This window comes from Zeugodacus cucurbitae, chromosome 3 (genome assembly GCF_028554725.1).
Source record: "Zeugodacus cucurbitae isolate PBARC_wt_2022May chromosome 3, idZeuCucr1.2, whole genome shotgun sequence".
Lineage (NCBI taxonomy): Eukaryota > Metazoa > Arthropoda > Insecta > Diptera > Tephritidae > Zeugodacus > Zeugodacus cucurbitae.
The window spans coordinates 58,305,896-58,326,124 of record NC_071668.1 but is presented as its reverse complement, the minus strand read 5'-3'; the positions used below and the strand labels follow the sequence as shown (position 1 = coordinate 58,326,124).

General features: G+C 33.5%; 2 protein-coding genes across 3 annotated transcripts in view; both read right to left on the bottom strand.

Annotated features, from left to right (window-relative positions):
• LOC105219627 (uncharacterized) overlaps nucleotides 1-17,822 on the bottom strand; it is a 43,406-nt gene extending 25,584 nt beyond the window's left edge. For both annotated transcript variants that reach the window (XM_029045200.2, XM_011195896.3), the window contains exon 1: nucleotides 16,698-17,822. In XM_029045200.2, the coding sequence (XP_028901033.2) occupies nucleotides 16,698-17,481 (784 nt within the window). In that variant the 5' untranslated portion in view covers nucleotides 17,482-17,822. The remainder of the gene's footprint in view (nucleotides 1-16,697) is intronic.
• Nucleotides 17,823-17,826: 4 nt separating this feature from the next.
• On the bottom strand, nucleotides 17,827-20,196 carry LOC105219631 (putative nuclease HARBI1). The gene is made up of 6 exons (XM_011195902.3): nucleotides 19,874-20,196; nucleotides 19,539-19,808; nucleotides 19,305-19,482; nucleotides 19,110-19,248; nucleotides 18,903-19,047; nucleotides 17,827-18,839 (listed from the first exon to the last, which is right to left on the bottom strand). Exons 1-6 carry the CDS (start codon nucleotides 20,065-20,067, stop codon nucleotides 18,608-18,610), a joined length of 1,158 nt encoding a protein of 385 aa, XP_011194204.2. The 5' UTR covers nucleotides 20,068-20,196; the 3' UTR covers nucleotides 17,827-18,607.
• Nucleotides 20,197-20,229: the final 33 nt, after the last annotated feature.

Below are 20,229 nucleotides of genomic sequence, written 5' to 3'. Positions count from 1 at the left end.
ACACACACACGCTCACAATCAAATTCAAAGAGCAAATAGATATACTATCGCATATATATATATATATAATCGAGTTATAATACATAGACGATGAGAGCGGCAAGAAATTTGCCATATAATCTAAGTTTTGTTGTATAAGGGAAGGCAAGTCAAGTCAAGGCGAGCCGAGTTGAGACGAGACGAGCTGAAGCCATGTAAATGAGAGGAGGAGAGTGAGAAGCAGTGAAGTCATTAATCAACAAAATTTTGTTACTTCAATTTCGCATAAAACACCAACAACAAATGCAGGCTGACAGCAACACAGACACACACACACACTCACATATATACATACATACAAATATTGGTTGGTTGGTTTGGCCTTTGCGGTATGGGTGCCAACAAATACAAAAAAATACGCTCATCAAAGGAAAAAGGGATATTTAAATCCGGATAATGGATGAGATTGTTTGGGCTTATAAGGGCAGTATCGACCGTTGCTATCCGTAGTATATTAAGAAGAGGTATACATACGCACACAGAAGCATATAGAAGACATACATACATACATGCAAACACAAGAATAGATTGTGTTTTGTTGCAGCTTATCGGGTAACAAGTGCAGAGAGCGTTTTGCCTCCACACCAGAACAATTTATAAAGAGTTGTAGAACAGAACTTGTATAATAAATTACAAAAACTAAGAAAACGAGGAAGAATAAGAATAAGACAATGAAACATAAAATAAAAAAAAATTGAAGCTGTGTAAACGCAGTTCAAGATTGGTGACCCCCCAAATACATACATACATATATCAATATATATTATACATATATAGTACATATTTACTTTATCACAGATTCATAGTTAGATCGATTGTAATTTGCTTTTTCTAAAGGTAGTTGGCAAAACTTTTCTCTACTTTCTGCGAGATGCATAAAAATAATAGCAGTAAATTGTTAAAGTTGAAGTAAATAGGAAACACCCTTAACTGTTTCGAGACTAAAATTGTGCTGTAGAAATATTATTTTGTTGTAATCAGAGATTAGCAAGAAACTTGTACGTATATTTGGATTTTGTTCTATTGCTACTGTGAGTTATATAGTGAGTTATCATTGAAGCCATCACAGCAGTTTTTTGGTATTTTCATAGAACAAAACTGTTTGGAAATATAAACATCTCCATGATGATTTTCTTTTTCTCAAAAGCAAAGTACTTTGATGATGAAAGCAAGAGACCGCAAGAACAACACTCTCGCATCATATTTCTTCACTTCTCATCAGTGTTCCAGTTGGCATCTAGCAAGTACTGTTACGCAATCATGCTTCTAGAAAGATGACTAATTTAGTATAAAATATTAATATACCTAGATTTTATAAACTCATTTGCCGAAAACGGAAATATATATGTAAAATTTTGATGTTTTTACTCTACAACGCTTCCTACTGACATACTACGTTTATGCTACATTTCTACACGGTTATATTCTACATGGTTAAAGCCTATAAGCATATACGGCAAATACTCTACTCGAGGTAAATTCTGAATTGAATTAAATTGAGGGCTGCCATGTATTATAAATATGTTCGTATTTTCCAGATATAAGGGGTGTGCGGCATAAATCGGTTGAGAAGTGTTCGGGCAGAAATGCACGAGCAAAACCGTCCACTGACCGACCCAAGAAACCGGTTTTTTCTACGAAAACCAACTACCCACTCGTCGAAGTTTTTGCAAAAAAAAAACGGTTTTCGCTACACCATCCGACTACCCACAGTGCCACGGGTGGGCCACAAAAAACCGGTGCCAAAAAGTAACCAATAACCGGTTACTGTAGTACTACGCCGTACCAGGCGTTTGCCGCAAAAATTCGGTAGTAAGTGGATCATTTAACTCGTAGTGTGAAAGTGTTTATGTATGTGGGTTGAACTTACCCGTGTATAATATAACCGAGTAGAAATGAAGCATAAACGTAGTAACAGTCATTGGTATGAAAAAAACTGTGTTTTCAGATTATTTTTACATTCAAATCCATTTTTCAGTTTTTGAACTACGTGCAATATAAGAGCGTACGAGCAATATGTACACCCTTAAACTATAATTTTTGAGTAGAGACCAGACTATGGTAATCAATAAAACGAACTGTCAAACTTTTGCAATAAATGTTAACAAAGACTTTTCTAACATTCAAGACGCCGCGAACCAAAGTAAATACATACAGTTGAACTTACATAACTCGAACTTCCATAATTCGAAGTTCTCTATAACTCGAACTCTTAAATTGGCAATAGAAGTAAACATTCATACAAATTACCTTCCATAACTCGAGTCTCTCCAACTCGAAACTTTTTTTGTGGATCATAATGGTTCGAGTTAGGGCAGTTCAACTGTATATGTATGTATCTATCAAATGCACGCCAAAAAGTAGCTGGAAAATTACTTAAATGAACTTTCTTAATTGGCACGCCAAGTGTCAAGGAACTGTCAAAAAATGTTCACTCAGCTCAACGCATAAAATGTTTAATTTGTGAAGCATCCCCAAATAATTTCTGATTTGAAGTTGATTGCTGACACGGGTGTGAAACAGAAGATGATTAAAATTATGAGAAACTGTAAATTATATAGGAAAATCTTCTAATAATTTAGTTTCACTATTTTATTTTCATTGAGCTGTATAAAAGTGATGTAATAAATACGTGTATATTAGAAAAGGACGCGCAATTCAGCACTCCTTAGTAGGAGGAAACACAAACTGTAATGTTGTAATTAAGCAATGCCGACTAGATCGCAAAATTTCTTATTCTTAAACTAGGGATAGGTGGGTTTCAGAGGTTGAAAATGATGGTATTATTACTTTTTTTTTTTTAAATATATACAATCACATATTTCATTTAAATGATTCATCACATCGAAGATGCATATTTAAATAGTATTTTGTGAAATCATTAATTAAAAATTCCGAAAATTGGCCATTTCTGAGCCATTGGTACCTCATCTCCCATGACTTGTTGCAAAAAAAAGCTCTTGCCTTGAACAACTTAACTAATTATTGGTTCATCTAAAATCAAAACACCAAAAATATTTCGATAGTACATGGATAAATATTACTATTGAAAGAAGGAAAATAAATATGTTCATTAAAATTTATATTTTTGATAGACTTTGAGTAGAAAAAATAGTTTTAATAAACATAAAAAAATACTAGATATCGTGTAACTTTAGTTTTTTTTTTAGTTTAAAGTTTTAAATTGAAACTGATGTGGCCTGATGGGCGAAACTTCCAAAGCGTATATCTTTTAGAAATTTACTTGAATTGTTTTGAAATTTTGAATAATATTTAAACATATTGCACTATTTAATAAGATAAATAAATTTGAAATTTGAATATTTAATTATCTTTTTCTGATGTTTTTAATTCATAAGTAGTATATTACATCCGAAACTATTGGTTATCTGAGATAATTTTTTATATCCAAACAGGATTTTTTTATCTTTTTCCGATAATCTTTGATTATTCATTAACAATTAAGAGGATCAGTTATTTTTCCAATTCAATCTTACGAAGTAAAAAATCATACAGCTTATTGCAGCCATATTCCCGGTCGTACTAAAGCAAATAATGTTTGCATTACAAAGAAAGAAACTATTATCTCATTGGAAATATCGATTTATTGACTGAACTATATCACAAATTGTTGTTGGTGTTGAAAAAAGTAATTTATAAAGACAGTAAATGAACTAACACAATCCAATTTCGCTTTAGTCAGCATAATGATACCGCATGTTTTACAATTTCTGCGGTAATTGAACATTACTGTGGATACCTTTCCAGCGTATAAACCGAAAAACAAAGTGATTACTCATGTCAAGCAAAAAAATATTGCAGGAAAAAGATATAGAAAATGAAGATGACGTGTGGCTTTTCTATAAGCATATGGTATAAATAAGAAATTATTATTGTATATGACACGAGAGAGAAATATTTCGAATATACATACAACATATTTATGTGTCAAAAATGTTCTCAAAATTCCAGTTCCACAATTTGGACAGAAAATAGTACGTGGTGTGTTTAAAAAATAAATAATAAATTTCATGGATTTGGAGAGTCCAATTGCCAATTCCTTATTGTGTTACACAAGCCCCTAAAGTACAATAAAAATTTCTGTTCGCTGTATTCATTGCTTACTTTGGCCGTAGCAACCGCTAAGGTTAGACGTATTGTTATGAGCTTGGCGATGCTCGTTTTTTCAAAGCTCACACTTGGCTTCGTGTCACTTTTTTCTACTTCCAAAAATAAATAGAACCTTAAAAGACAGTCGACCAAGACCAAGCGTACGAGAAATCGCCGAAAGAACCAAAGGCTATACCAAAAATAGGTGTTTCGATGATTGGATACTCTTTTAAATATGATAACAGTAATGTAAACAAATGAATAAACATTTTTTCAAAAAACGAAAATTACCGTTATTTTTTGAACACACCACTTATACTGAAAAGTATGGTTTTACAAAATGCTCTATTATGTCTGTGCCTTAAACTGTTGAAGTAACTTATGATGTTTCGAAAAACTGTAACTGGAACTTTTGCGATTTCCTAACACACCCTATCTATTCATGAGCTGTCATAAACGTTGAAAGATGATACAATCGAATATTTATGTACATACATATATACATATGTTGGAGTGATAATGTATTTCATAAAGGGCATAGTAATCATTTTCACATAACGATTGTTTGTAACAATATGTAGGGATTGAAGCAAATATAGAAATACTATATATATTAATGCCTGCTTTTATATTATATACATTCATATTTACAAGCATTTCGATTATCCGTCTTCCTGTAAGCTCTGGAAAGAAATGTGATATCGAACCCAAAATGTCATAATTCAATGAAGCTTTGTGCGTACAACACCCTTAATATATGTATGGTAAGGACGTTTCAAGCAAAATACATTCAAATACTAAAATAGCAGGTATAAATAAAAATTGTTGCAATACAATTTAGTTTGCGTCTGTCTAATTTGCAGAAAAATTAATATCGATTTATTTGTGGACTGAAATTTAAGGGTAAAAGTTAGACGTCACACAGCATGCTCGACATTGATAATGCTTTGTGTGCAATTTGAGGTTATGGTAATCTATTGATATTGAAAATTTTCTCAGGAATGGACTGTTATCGATTCCTTTAAAATCATAATTAAACCGAACGGGCGTCCATTTGACTTTCTCTGGTATGACACTAGACAGCCAATCGAAAAGTAGGGACCTCAAACTTGTAAAGGGTGTTTCAATAAGATCAATACAAACGTTTTTTTTTTTTTGCGATATCACTGATATTTTCTATCCCAGTGAAAGTACAATAGATTTCATCATTATGTATGGAACTCGATTTCTTTTGCATGGCCACCACGGGCACGCTTGTAGAAGTCCAGACGCTGAACACAATTTTCGGTTTCCAAGCATAAATCGGCTGATACTGTCGATACGAACGTGAGATTTCTTTTATGAAGTTCATCAATCGTCGGTGGCTTGTTGCCGCATATAGTCTAACGGCGTATAATGATAAGACCGAGAGGGCCAATTGACTTGGCCATTTCGTCAGACAACATGTTCACCAAATTTGGTTTTCAATAAATCGATTGAACCACATATTGTCCAAGTCCATATCATCCAATTCGGGACGAAAATATTCGGTTATCATTGAGCGGTACCGATTCCCACTCACAGTAACATACATGCATTTTGATCATCATGGAAGAAGTACGGCCCAATAACGAAGCCGGTCCATAAACCGCACCAAACCGTATTTTTTCTGGATGCAATGGGGACTTATTAAGTTCGTGTGGATTGCTGCCTGATCAATAACGCATATTTTGATTATTGATGAAGCCATTCAGCCCGAAAAAAGCCTCATCGCTGAACATGATTTTTCGATGTAAATCCGGATCATATTCAAGTTGTTGCTCAGCACAATTCACGAACATACGACGATTCTGGTGGTCAAGCTGCTTCAGTTCTTGCGCCAATTTTATGTTGTAAGGATGTATGCCATGATATTTTCGCAAAATTCGCCACAACGACGTCGCAGAGATGGCCAACGCTTAAGAATGATGTGTGAGAGGCTGATTTGGGTCTTCCTCAATTGATGCGCTAGAGGCAGGACGATTATAACGACCATAAAATGGGCGTAGCGCTCTTAAAGTTGAGGCCAATGACCCCAAAATTTTAATAATTTCGACTCGTTGTTGGCTCGTATATATTTCCAAAATGAAATGGCAAACCTTACTGAAGAGAAATGTCAAAAGAACGGGGAAAATATGGCGTCGTTTGCTGTCCCTATCGGTCTACTTTTGTAGCGTCCCTTTCGCAAAACCTTTTATATCAGGAAGTGCAGGATAGACAAGTCTAAACATCAATTTACCAAAATTGAGGATCATAAATTTGAAGAATACTGTACAGTCCTTCACTGAATAAAAATCTACGTCCGTGGGAGCGACTATGGTGGGAACGTACAATAGGGTTTTAAAAAGTTTTATGAGTAGACTATTTTTATTGTTGTTGCAGTGACATAAAATAGTCGACAGATAGTTTCTGGAAATGTTGTCAAGTTGACAGTTCTTGGCTAGCAATGAATCCTGATACGTTCCGTTCACCTGTTAGACCTTAACGATCTTAGAACGGGTGATCTATAGATCGTTGTGTTGTGAGTGAGAAGTATTTCTTTATAACTAAAAATCTTCGAAGCATTTAATATTTTAGGTTTTCTGACAACTAAAACTAGGTCTACTGAGAAATAATCAAAATGTTACAATGTTATAAATATAAATCGTTGTTTTTATATTTTTAAGTTCGTAATAACAGTAAATATATTTGAAACTGCTATTTCTTAGTTGTTGTACTCAAATCATTTTGTATAGTTCCGTTTCTCTAGATAACTTACTCTTTCTGAAAGTAAAGTTTCTCATTTATTCTATAAAGCTACGGATTACAATATTTTGATTTCGAAGTATGCCAACGCTCATATTATGGAAACACCGTTAGAGCGATAGATACACACAAAAAGTACAAAATGTACAAGTGGAACAGGCGTTACCTTATCGACAATAAACAAAACACATTGAAGCTGTAAAACGTAACGGTGCGCACACAGTAAAAACTAATCAAATCAAAACGAAAAATAAAGACAATCGAAACAAAATCTACTAACAAAACAAGTACAACTAAACAAATAATTCAAAAAATAAATTAAAAATAATTATATAATACAGCACAAAAATCAAAGTAACAACAACAAAATAACGAGAGAGATAACAACTACAAATATATATAGAGAGTAGATATACAGAAAACAGTTGGATCGATTGAATGGCTATTTAAGGTGGCTGGATATATAAAAATTAAATGACACTGACGTTGTGCGCAAACAAGACGCCAAAAACTGTACGTTGTAGTATCTACACGATGCACGAGTTACGAGTACGGTACAGTAGATGCCAAGCGAAATGATTGCTCCAGAGCGACTAACGAATAAGTAATCAATTTAGAATGATTTTTATTTTTTATCTTTTACGAAAATTACTGTACCTTATAATATATATATGTATATCTATATGGTATGTACATACATAAATAGCTATATATTTGTGTTGGGTTATGATTTCATAAAATGTATCTAACCAAGTAACACTCCATAGCTATGCGAACAAAAGCAACAGACGGACAGTATACGAGTACATTGTACCATTGGTTAACTTGAAAAGCTGGACAGCTGCAGTTGGAAGAGAGAAATGTGCAAATTTTGCCATTTTATTACAAACAAGAAGAACGATTTTAATATGATAATAATTATAATTTATTATACCATTTCGAATTGGCAAAGAGTAGTATGTATGTTGGCATTATATGGGGCGGATCCACAAAGAAACAACTACTATATCATATATAAGTATAGACAAGTTAGTTGGTATACTTACAAGCGATGATTATGTAACTAGAGTGTAACTATGGTTAGGGCAACATCGGCTACACTATATTATATTATGTTTTATGGAAAGTGTAGAAGATGTATAGAGACAGTTCGCATTGTACAAAGTTCAGAGCACGTTGTAGCACAGAGTACAGAGCTCAGAGCTAACAAATCAAGCATCCATACGAAGTAGAAGCAGTGTAGAGAGAAGCGCAAACAAAAATATACTTATAGGTAGGTAACGAACGTATACACATACTATGTGTAGTATATATAGTAACTACATATAGAAATCAAATACTTTGCTGAAGCGAATCCAGTTGGGTTGGTTCGTTGGTTGGTTGGTTGGTTGGTTGGATGACGATGACGTTGTCGTTGAAAGTTGATTGTAATGGCAGATAAATACGAAAATACGACTGTGTCTCGACAACGACAACGATAGTAGTACGATGATATGAAACGACAGCTTACAGACGACGACAACGACGACGACGCCAACACGAATGCCGAAACAATGTGAGAATGCTGTTGCGACGTAGTGACGGAGCACAATGTTGGTGGACATTAAATGGGAGGCGTTGGCACGCCACTGATTTATAAAACCAGCTAGCAAACTGAAACTACGGACTGACAGTCAGGCAATGGAGCCACAGCCAAACAATGAACCAACCAACTAACCAATCTATAAAACCAGCCAACTACCTATACAATACACAGCTAGTACTCATGTACCCATACAACTGTGGATACTTTGAAAAGTAGCACACATACAGAGATATAAAAAATATATATCCATACAGATATAGATAGCGGTCTGCATACAGCCAACCGAAAAAAAACCGATATTTGTACTTTGATATATACATTATACAAACATATATGATGGTTGAGTGCACTTGGACTCGTCTCGTATAAGTCGCTATAAGTAAAACGCTCTATACACGGCACATTAAATATAGCTATAGCTGCGTACGTACTCATGTAGCTACGGTACGGCAATTCGTGTAAATATCTGCAGAATATTGTATTTCCATGTATTTGATGTGTTACGAGCAAATGTATCTATCTGCACTCCATAGTATAACTATAACTAAATCTATACATAACGCCAATGTGCTTATAATCCCACTTGGTTTCGAAGCGTAAACTATGGAAACTATGAACAGCTTTTGCTTGATTTCAACGTCGTCGTTTTTTCTCGCACAATTTATTGCATTTTCTGCAAAATCATTACAATTTGCTTTTCGTACGTTTCAGTTTTGCTTTTGGTTTTGGTTTTGGTTTTGGTCTCTACCATTTGGGTAGACGTTCAATTTACACTTTATTAGGAATAATTACGATATGGTATATGGGAAAAATGTTGCTACCACAGTAATATAAAACAAAATACAAAATAAATGTGTTATGTATAGTACAGGCGTCTATGTGTAATAAGACGTAGTAGTAATCCCATGTGAAATTTGTATGGGTGCTGTGAGAGAAACCGAAGAATAAAAATACACGACCCAAGTTAGAGCGCAAATAATGATGGGTAGCTTGGATACTAGATGGAGTTGGTTGAGCATAACATCAAGTTGAAAATAAAGCTGAAACCAAAAACGAATGCTAAAAACACACAGAAATACAGAACATTGGGAGGGTACGAAAAAAACAAAAAAAAAAAAAACAAGAACGCAACAACAACAACAACGTACATATATCTAGTATATGCAGTAAGACTATTGAAATTCAACGAACAAGTAAAACTTTTCGAACAAACTTTAATGTAGTAATTGAAGAAGATGCCAAAGCGAAGCGCACACAACACTTATATTATATGTATTGCGTAATACCTATACACAGATATATTTTATATGGAGCATTATATATATGTATATCTGTTTGTATGAGTATAAGTGTAGGTATTATGGCATAATGTCGACTATACTGAACGAACGAAAAACGACAACACCGACCAATTATAATGTATTGGTTTGTGCCGAGGGTTGGGTCTTGGCGTTGAGAATACCATTTTGGTATAGAGCAATAATATCTATCTATTTGGCTGTTTTTTGCACTACCATTGATTGCACTGTGTGGATTTTTCTGGTATACACATTGTAGAGTTTTGTACATTTTTCTGGTTTTTTCTGGCGTTGTATGAAAATTTTCAGGGAACATGCATGGAGCAAAGAGATATCTTATGAAAAATATAATATTGATCATATATATATCATATATATGTATAGTATGGAAACAATTTGCTGCAGAATCAATGATATATTTTTTGTAAGATATATATAGATATATATAAATATATAAGATATATATAAATTTATGTATGTTTATTTATGTTTTAAAAGTTCTATATAATAGCTTCTCAATTCGTACACTATAATTCGAACTGTGCTTATGTCATTAGCGATAACGCAAGCGCAAAAAAAGTGCAGAGATAAAATTTCATAAATAGATTGCTTTGGAGAAATATTTATATTAGACATCAACCAAATGAGATAACTAGTTAAATAGACACTTTGTATGCGCACTACAAGCGACGCTTCGTAAATTTATATAGTATACATTTATAGCCGATTTGTATTCTCTACAGTTCTAGAAGAATAATTGTTTCATATTCGACGATAGCAAACAACCTATATATTTATGGATATCTTCATATTTAAAAACTCATAGAGCTTCAATCTAATAGTTTTGCTCACACTCGAAAATATTTAGTAAATATTTAAGTAATATAATATAATAATTAGTAAATATTTAAGACAAATATATCTTTCAAACGTCAACAAATTCTAAAAAAAAATTAATTTTGACATCCGCAATATTGTTTTCAAACTTTTTTTATATTAAACTAACCTCAATAATCGTTCATTAGAATATCTCTTAACAGCAAGTCACTTCTTTAAATTTAAAATCCGTTCTTAACCTCACTCACTCACTTTAAAGTCGAAAATATTAGTCTTAATGGGCTTTACCAGTGTGACACTTTCAAAAATTAAGTTTTTTCTTGCTTATTCGATAGTTTATACTTTCAAAAATAGCCTGTGAAAGCGGTAAGATACCGCTCTCAGGTATGAACCTCTATAATCCGAACTTTAAACGTGTTTTTTTTTTTCTCGAAACGACATTTTTCAAAATTGCTGGCATAATAACTTAACGAGAAAGTGATGGACTTCAAATTCAAACTGAGTATTCTTGAATATATTTTCTATACAAATACCTACCATCTTTTTGATTTGTTGAAAATTGGAAATTTGGCATTAAAAAACACAATTTTTTTTACCTAAAAAACGACATTTTTTTAGAACAACGAAATGTTGTAAATTTTTGATATTTATCATATTTTAGTTATCAATCAAAGGTAGGTCATTGTATAGGTAATACCTTCAACTTTAATTTTTTTTTCACCGAAATTTTGTTTCACCGAAATCATGCCAGTAGTTGGAGAACTTTTTTTTTGGCACCTTCGAAGACAGCACATAACTCCGTTATTTGTCAATATTTTTGTAAAAAAAAATTTAAAATATAACTTATAATATCCAAAAAACTTCGATATATACGAACGAGTCCTTTCTTTTAAAAAAATTAACGAAAATCGCCATGGGAGCCTTAATATAGACCCTTAAAAACACCAAAATTTAAATTTTAAACATTCAAGGCAACTGAATAGACTGCATAGAACAAACCTCACAATTTATAAAACTCGCATATGGTATATTAAGATCTCAACAAAACCACAATTGCCTAATAAACCGCAAAATTTACTGAAACCTGTGAAATATTGCAAAAGAATTTCAGTATTTAAACGCTTTGAGTGATGACTAAGAGCTTTTTTTCAGAGCATAATACTGAATTAAAAAAATTATAAATATTTGGTTTGAGAATTTCAACTAACCACCTTGCGGTTTCTAACCGCAAAACTCGTGTCACAGAGTATTGGATATAGATAAATGTTATAAAGCAAATGTTTTATTATTATTGTACGAAAAGTCTTGTTTTAAGTAAAGGATTGACTTCTCTTTAGAAAAAATTACTGAAATACTTGAAAATTTGTAATAGAAGGATATTTGTCAATGATTCTAACGGTTCTACAAGACGTTATCTTATCTCCAGTCGCTACCATGTACGTGAACCACGAGATAAGATATCGTATGAGGAAGAAGGTCTAAAACCAAAATAAAGTATCCCATCTCAAACAAACTACTCAATACCTGCTACCGACACAGACTGTAGAAGTGTCAAAGTGTTCTTTATTTTATAAAACAGAAAAAGAAATATTAACACGTTGCCTGCCAAGTCGTGCGACAGGAGTAGTTCGACATTCAACTTTGTCTGGCATTTTAAGAAAGTAAAATAATTTTATGGAATAAAAAACAAACACAAAATGAAACAAATAACAATAAAGAACCACGAGGCACATTTTCGTACCATTTGATCAGTGACATGTCGCACAAAATCGCTAAAATAAAAAAAAACTTTAAAACCCGAAATAAGCGGCAAAACCTTTCGGTAACTGTATTAAATATATTCTCGACTAGCTGACTCCGCAGTCGTTGCACTGCGTGAAATTATTTGTTTTGAAAACAAAGTTGAATTTGTATAGTGTTGGAAAACATTTATTTGCGATTTTTCTAAATTTTTTTTTTCAATGTAACGCAGCTTAATAAACAACATTTTTTGTTTTCTGTTCCGGTGCGTAAATGTACAGAGAAGATGATTTTTCAACTCGTGAATGAAATTTATGCCACACACCTCCAGCGACTGTCTTTTAGACCTGTTGATTGTCATCCCAAATGCAAGTCTCATTGGAAACTGAATACGTTTGAACTGAAATGGCAAATCGTTGGAAGTCAAAGAAATTCGTGGAATCAAGCATTCTGCCCCTTTGTAAGTCCCTTTAAAAAATTCTTGCAACTATCACATTATTCGATAGCTGCTTGAGGATTGCGAAGCATAATAAATGATAAAGCATTATAATGACAAAGAATTTAGAAATTTCACTGGATAATTCACAGCTTCGTCTTCATTTTCAACATGATCGATCGATGTGTATGAACACAAATATCCCGGAAGTTGACTTTAAGTCGTATAGATTAAGTCATCGACATCGGTATTTTTGACAGTTAAAAATCTGCGTGCACTCAACCAATCGTAGTTACGATAAATTTGGCTAATGTTCGGATTGATATCAAACCATTAGAAGTATTAGCCAGAATTTGCCCAGTTCTTTGCAAATCTTTTGCGGTGCTTTCCTGTTGCAGGAACACACGCATATTCATGGTCAATCATATGGTTTTCGCGTGCCGCCACAAGTACGATGACTTCGATTGATTTCGAAATAACAGAATGTGTTTGTCAATAACAGTATCATTACGCCACCAAAGCGATGATTATTATTCCACAGATCTTTCATTGTTCTGTCAAGTGCTTCTAGAAAATTGCGCTCATTTCATATATGTTTCATAGATTTGCATGTTTAACTGAAGCTACAGTGTCGTATGTGCCGTTCTTCCAACTTCAAGTAGCCATTTTGAGATCGAATTGTTGCCAAAATCCCGTTTTTTACACATTTACCACTGTTTCTTCGCTCCTATTGGTCGATTGATGCTGTATAGCCTATAGCCTTCCTCGATAAATGGACTATTCAACACAAAAAGAATTATTCAATTCGAACCAGTAGTTTCGGAGATTCAGCTTTATAATATTAGTATAGATTTACACCAGTTTATAACAACCAGTTGGCACCCGGGGAAGGTTTTCGCCAAAACGGTTTGCCAGGTTGGTGTGTGAGGGGGAGGTCATCCCATGTGATGGACTGAATCTTTTTTATCATAAATTGCTTTCTTAACGTCTAGAATACGGTAGTTTTTCTCAAAACTGTATGTTTTCAAACTTTCCTCGGTCATATATCAGAAACTGCTTGACCGAATAACTTGAAATTTAGGAAACTAGAACGCCGCAACTCATGTTCTACACAATATTTCTAGCTAAAATTTATATTATGTTTATACTGTCGAATTACATATATGTTAATAAATGATAAAAACTTAAGTATCTATCTATTTACTGCTCGTAAATTCTAAAAAATCACTAAAAACAAGCTATTACATGACCCTCTTAAATCCATTGGACCCGGACTGCAAACGCGACAGTATTACGCAAAATTAGTTTTGGAATACTTTCTGTCGGTCAAAAACAATAATTATACTTAAGGGTTTACGCCACCGTGAAATTTTCAAAAAAATTAATTTTTGTTTGCTCAATTTCAATGTCTATATTCTAACGAGTATTTTGAAATGAAAACAATGTCACAATAATTACGAAAGTTACGATCATTAGAAGTCAGCGCGACTAGAGACTAGAGTACATGTTTTCTTCTTTTGCGTTTTTCTCAAAACCACATTTTTCGACACGGTGTACACGATAACTCAAAAACTATTCAACCGAATGACTTGAAAAATAAAACACATCTTCCTAAATAGATTTGCCACAGTACGTGGGATTTTTTTGATTGAATAATTTGTATCCAATTATTTATACGGTATTTTTAGCTCGAAATATAAAATAAATTTTTGAAGTGCATCCAATTGCGTAAAAATTTGTTTAAAAAAATGGCCACGCCACTCTGTTCAAAATTTATCTCTCTTTAAGAAAAATAACAACAAGGAGTGCTCCGAAAAAATTGATCCACGCCATTTTTTAAATATTTTTTTAATATTTATAGAGCTAAAGATATGTATTAAATGTAAAAAAGTCCTACCTCGAATAGGTTTATCAAAAAAATTCCTAAAAACCCAACCGATTTTCATGTCTTGAGTGTGGCGTAACCCCTTAAGCTCTTTATGCGAATATAGTCAAAACAAAAAAAATTTGGTTTTCTTGTTGTTGTTGTTGTAGTAACGATTATTTATCCCTGCCGGAAAGGAAAGCATAAATTTAGTTGTCGTCGAGGTCATCTAACGGGAGGCCCAGGAAACTTGCTATTTCGATGTGGTTGGACCAAAGGGAAAGGGGTGCTAGTTGAGTAGGGTTTGGGCATGTAAAAAGGTGGTTAGTATCATGTGGGGACTCATTACATGCAGGACATGTATTTTGTATGTCGGGGTTCAGTCTGGATAAGTAGGAGTTTAACCTGCTACAACATCCAGATCGAAGTTGCGCAAGGGTTGGTTTTGTAGTTAGTGGCGGATAAATTGGAATTTTCATTTTAAATTAAAATTTAAGTATTGTATTTAATATAACAGTAATTGTAAGAAATTGTCCTATGATGATTTTAGGGAAATATGTATGTTTTGGGTTTTAATAGATTCAGGAACGTGATAATCTTCACTCTTTTGAGTTATAATATTTCTTAATAGTTACAAAGGAACACTAGGACTGGAACTGAATTTTAAACCATATAAGAATAATATTTTTATAACCATATAGAATAATATTTTTTTTCTTGCAAGTTATTTGGTAACGGGCAGGTATTCATAAAACTGAAATCACATCTTACATTAACTGAACTACATAGTATATTTTTAGTGCTCCCTGGTGTGGCCAGCGCCCAATTTTTGGGGCGGCTATTTTCTCAAAAACTACGAGAGATAGGAATAAAAGGCCTTATGCGCTTGGTTACTGGTGTCTCATAGCTAACCGCAATTGCTTTCTTTCCTTCAAAATTTTTCTAGAAAAAAGTTGGGATTATATGGGTTAAGGTTGGATTCAAAGTTTGTTAATTACTATATGTATGTTTGTACGTGCATCTCAATCTACTGCGATTATATTTACATGTTTACAATTCACATAATTTGCACATATTCGTGCTTTTCACAAGCACGCAATCGAGATTTAATTTACAGGTTTCTGTAATACATATGTACATATTTATATATGAAAGTACCTAAGTGTACATTATGCACTTTAAATAGAAAATTATAAAATAATATTTTTGGTATATGATACATTCTTCCCAAAATTGAACCAAAGAACAAATATAGGAATATGCATAAATATGTATGTGTTATATAACAATGTACAAGTAAAAAAAAGTAATGACTCTCTTAATGCGTTTTTATTTGTGTTAATAGTCGATGGCCGGAAGAACCAAAAGTTAATAAACAAATTTTGTTTAGCTTTAAAATCTATGAATTGAAAAATAATGATTAAATTTTGCGCATTTTTCAAAACAAACAGAACAGATGTTAGCACGCACAGGTAAACCAATATGAAAAAATTAAATATTTTTCCTATATGAACTCACAAATTATTTGAGAAAATAGTTCAGATTCATAGCTTAAACACAAACTCTTTTAATACAAAACTAGAAACATAAAAATTCAAGACTTACTACCACTTAATTTATATTATATGATATTAAATAAAATACCTATATAAACTCAGAGATATTAAAATAAATATTTTAAGGTTGACTGGTTTTAGAACACAGACTCGACGCATGGTTTCTCAATACAGAAACCGAAGTAACACATGATAACACCAAATAATAAGCAATTAGCTGCTTAATATGCGTGTTTATACATATGTTTGTATGTACATATGTATGTACAAATGTGCACAGAAACATATATACCCATATATGCACACAAATAATCCTATTGTTGTTTGTTTTAGTTTAAAATGCACTCCCACTATTTACATACTCACTTTTTATCACATTTTCTTATAAGAATTTTAGCATTCTTGCTATCAGTTACAAACTTGCACTGTTTAACCAATTTGAAGTAACACATACGCAATGTTTACTCACTTTTTATTATCAATTCTTCCATTTCGATAGTTGGTATGAGTATTTGCTCCAGTGGCTCCATTTTTATTCTTTCCGGTGGCAAAATTGTGTGCTGTTGTTGTTGCTGCTGTTGCGGTTGTTGTGGCGGCTGTGGCTGTGACTGCGTTGCCTGTGTGTATGCACAACCCCCTACACTTGCTCTCCTTCCACTTTCACTAGCAGTCGACATGCCAGACATACCGGCATTGTACGCGCCACCGGCGACAGAAGAAACATTGACATGTGAAGGCATATAACCCACACCACCGCCTGCAATGCCTACACCAACAGCTGGCGTTGTAGACGTGGCCGCAATTGCCGAGGCATTCGCACTACCTATATGATGGCCAGCCATATCAAGGTCAAAGCCGCCGCTGCCACCGCTGCCGCCGCCAACAACGAGGCTACCACTCGTGTCATATAAACAACCACCCCTACTACCTAGTGTATTGCCAAACATGCCAGGCATGCCATTACCACCACCACTTCTCATACCAGTGGCGGCAGCAACATGTGCATGTGCTGCGGCAGCAGCAGCATATTGTGCCTGCTGCTGTTGTTGTTGTTGCTGATGGTGATGATGTAGCTGTTGTTGTTGATATTGCTGGTGCCATTGTCGTTGCTGTTGTTGTTGCTGCTGCTGCTGTTGATGATGGTGTAAAAGTTGTTGTTGTTGATGGTGGTGGTGCTGCTGCTGATGTTGTTGTTGTAGTTGGTGATGCTCAAGTTGTTGTTGTAAATGTTGTTTGTTTTGATTTTGCGACATGGCGTTGTGGAAGTCAAAACACAACACTCACAACGCCGCCGTCGCACGTTTTCAATGTAGCCGGTTGATTTTTTTTCTCTTTGCCGCTCTATTTCTCCGCACTTTCTGTTTTGTTATTATTATTTTTTTTCAGCACTTGTTTACGCTATGTATTCGGCACACGTTTTCGTATATAATTCGGCTCGTGCTGCTTCTTCCTATTTGTCTCCCACTTGCGCGCAGTTTTTATGTTTTTTTTTTGCACGGCGCCTTATGTACTTGGAATTTTTTGTATATATACAAGCAGAGACCACTGCTAGCTTTTACATGTTAAGCTGATTTTCAAACGCATTTTTCATAAACAAATTCTTATGCAAACACAAATTAACCACTTTAACTTGCAAAGGCACATAAAATTTGTTTTTATTTCACAAAATTTCCACTATTTTTCGGCAATTTAAAATTTTTTTCACGAGACGTGCAAATTTTTCCAGCTAACACCATTAAGTTCTTCTCTCTTTTGACTAGTGTCAAATTTGACAAAGGGAATCGAATTGGTTTCTTGTAGAGTTGCCAGGCGTCAAGTTGTTGAAATATTTAACTCTCCACATATACCATATGAGATGTGGTTGTAGATTTTGGAGACATGTGGATTTGAAATCAGGTGGAATGGAATTGATTTGAATTTAAAATTTCTGCTTCTAAAATATATTTGAATTACCCGTTGTTTTGTTCTGTAACAAACTGATTCTAACCACCGAATCGAAATCAAAAAAATAATGCCATTTAAATATATTATTGTTTAATAAAAATATATTTTTCATGTTTCAACATGTCTGACAAACCAAAACAAATACAGTTACTTCAAAATGCACAACGATACGTTCTTTAACGTAAAATAAAATTAAATGCTGTTACATGCTAGAATATAAATGATTGTTATGTAGCACAAATATGATTTTCATACGCAAAAATATAAATAGAGAACATAAGACAATGCACATTAATAAAAAAGTTTTAGTACGCAATAATCACGAAATAAATATAGTTCCGTAATTTAAAACAAAAAAATAATATATCAAATGCATAAATATTATCTTTGCTGCTTAAAATAATAGTTAAATGCAAACTTCCACTAGTTTTGAAATCATAAATTTCGTGCATTAAGATATTTTTTGATATATTCACGATTATGGTAACCAGTGCTCCATATATCCTCACATTTTGCATTTGGCAGTGATTTACGCTTAGGCACCACCGACATGAGATGCTCATCTATGACAGAATTTTTGGAAAGCAAATAGTTATGCAAAGTCACACAGGCAGTGACAATATTCGCAGCAGTCTGATGGTTATATGGTAAAATCGTTTTGAGGCAACTATATTATTGATGCATAGTAATTATGAGTGGCTTATCAAATCTTAAATTACATATTACCTACCGAAATCGTGATGTAAGCATTATAACTGCTGTATCTAGTACGTCTAGCATTGCTGATATTAGTGAATTGAAACGAAAATCAGCATGAGTTGTGGGATTTCTGTGTGGATTAATTAGTATATCTTCCAATTTGTAGCCGCGATCAGCTAAAAATATTTATCTTTTTTAACTTTCATGTAATATATATGATTTTTAAGATTATATTTACCAATTAGCCATGCAGGTTCTGTTACAAAAAGATTTTTCATAATACCATATATGGGACTATGTTTCCAAACGTATATGTCACTAGCGCTACCAGGCGCTCGAGGGTTCACATTTAAAAAACGATATTTGTTATCACAAACCTGTTAATTAAAATTTTATAGCTATCAGTAACTTATAAAATACAATATTTAATTACCACTTGTACATTAATTGCTAAATTGCCATGTCTACATTGAAATTGTTGCTCACGTGCTGCAGCTACTTTAGAAAGACGTACATGAAAGCAGTCCATTACACCAACTACATGCGGTATACCGTATTGAGTATTAAAATCATGTTTTATCCCCAAAGTTTCATCGTTATTTGAAGGGAAACTGTAAAGTAAACTTTAAAATTTAAATTAAGAACTATTAACTGCTAGCGTACTCACACAACATAATCCGGTGCAAGGAAATGTACGATTGTCTGGCATACCTCGGCAACACAACGCTGTAACATACTTGATCTATAGCCTTGAAATGCATCTAAAGGTTTTAAAATTTCCAAATGGCCATGCGCCAAATACGAAAGCATGGTGAGTACACGTAAATCGAAAGGCATTACATTATTATCTAATTCTGGACGATAGTAGGTGCGGAGACAAAGCACGAGTAAGAAATCCTGGAACAGCCACTTGTCCAGACGAAAAGCATTTTTAAAGCTAAGTATAATGGAAATAAGCAAATAATAAATGTATATAGAGGCAAATAAAAAAGCAAAACTCACTACTCATCCGATATATCGAAAGGATTAGGAAGTACGCGCAATTCCTTACAACGCACAAATGTTATTACTTCCTTTGCAAAAAGTCTTTGCTTATTCGTTGTTGTGAAGCGACACTCTTCCCAATTAGCATGTTTGTCCTGCAAACATTCAGTTGTTAACCCAGTGAATAGGCAAGTGGCCAAATCCAAATCCATTTTATGGTAAATATTGTGTTTTAAACGAATATATTAAATTGAAATAATTAATTGTGAAATTAATTATGTTTAAAAATATCAGCGAAGGATTTCGAATTAAAACAACTAACGGCATATTGTCGAAAAGCATAGATAATGTTGCCAGACAAGAAAAATAAAGAA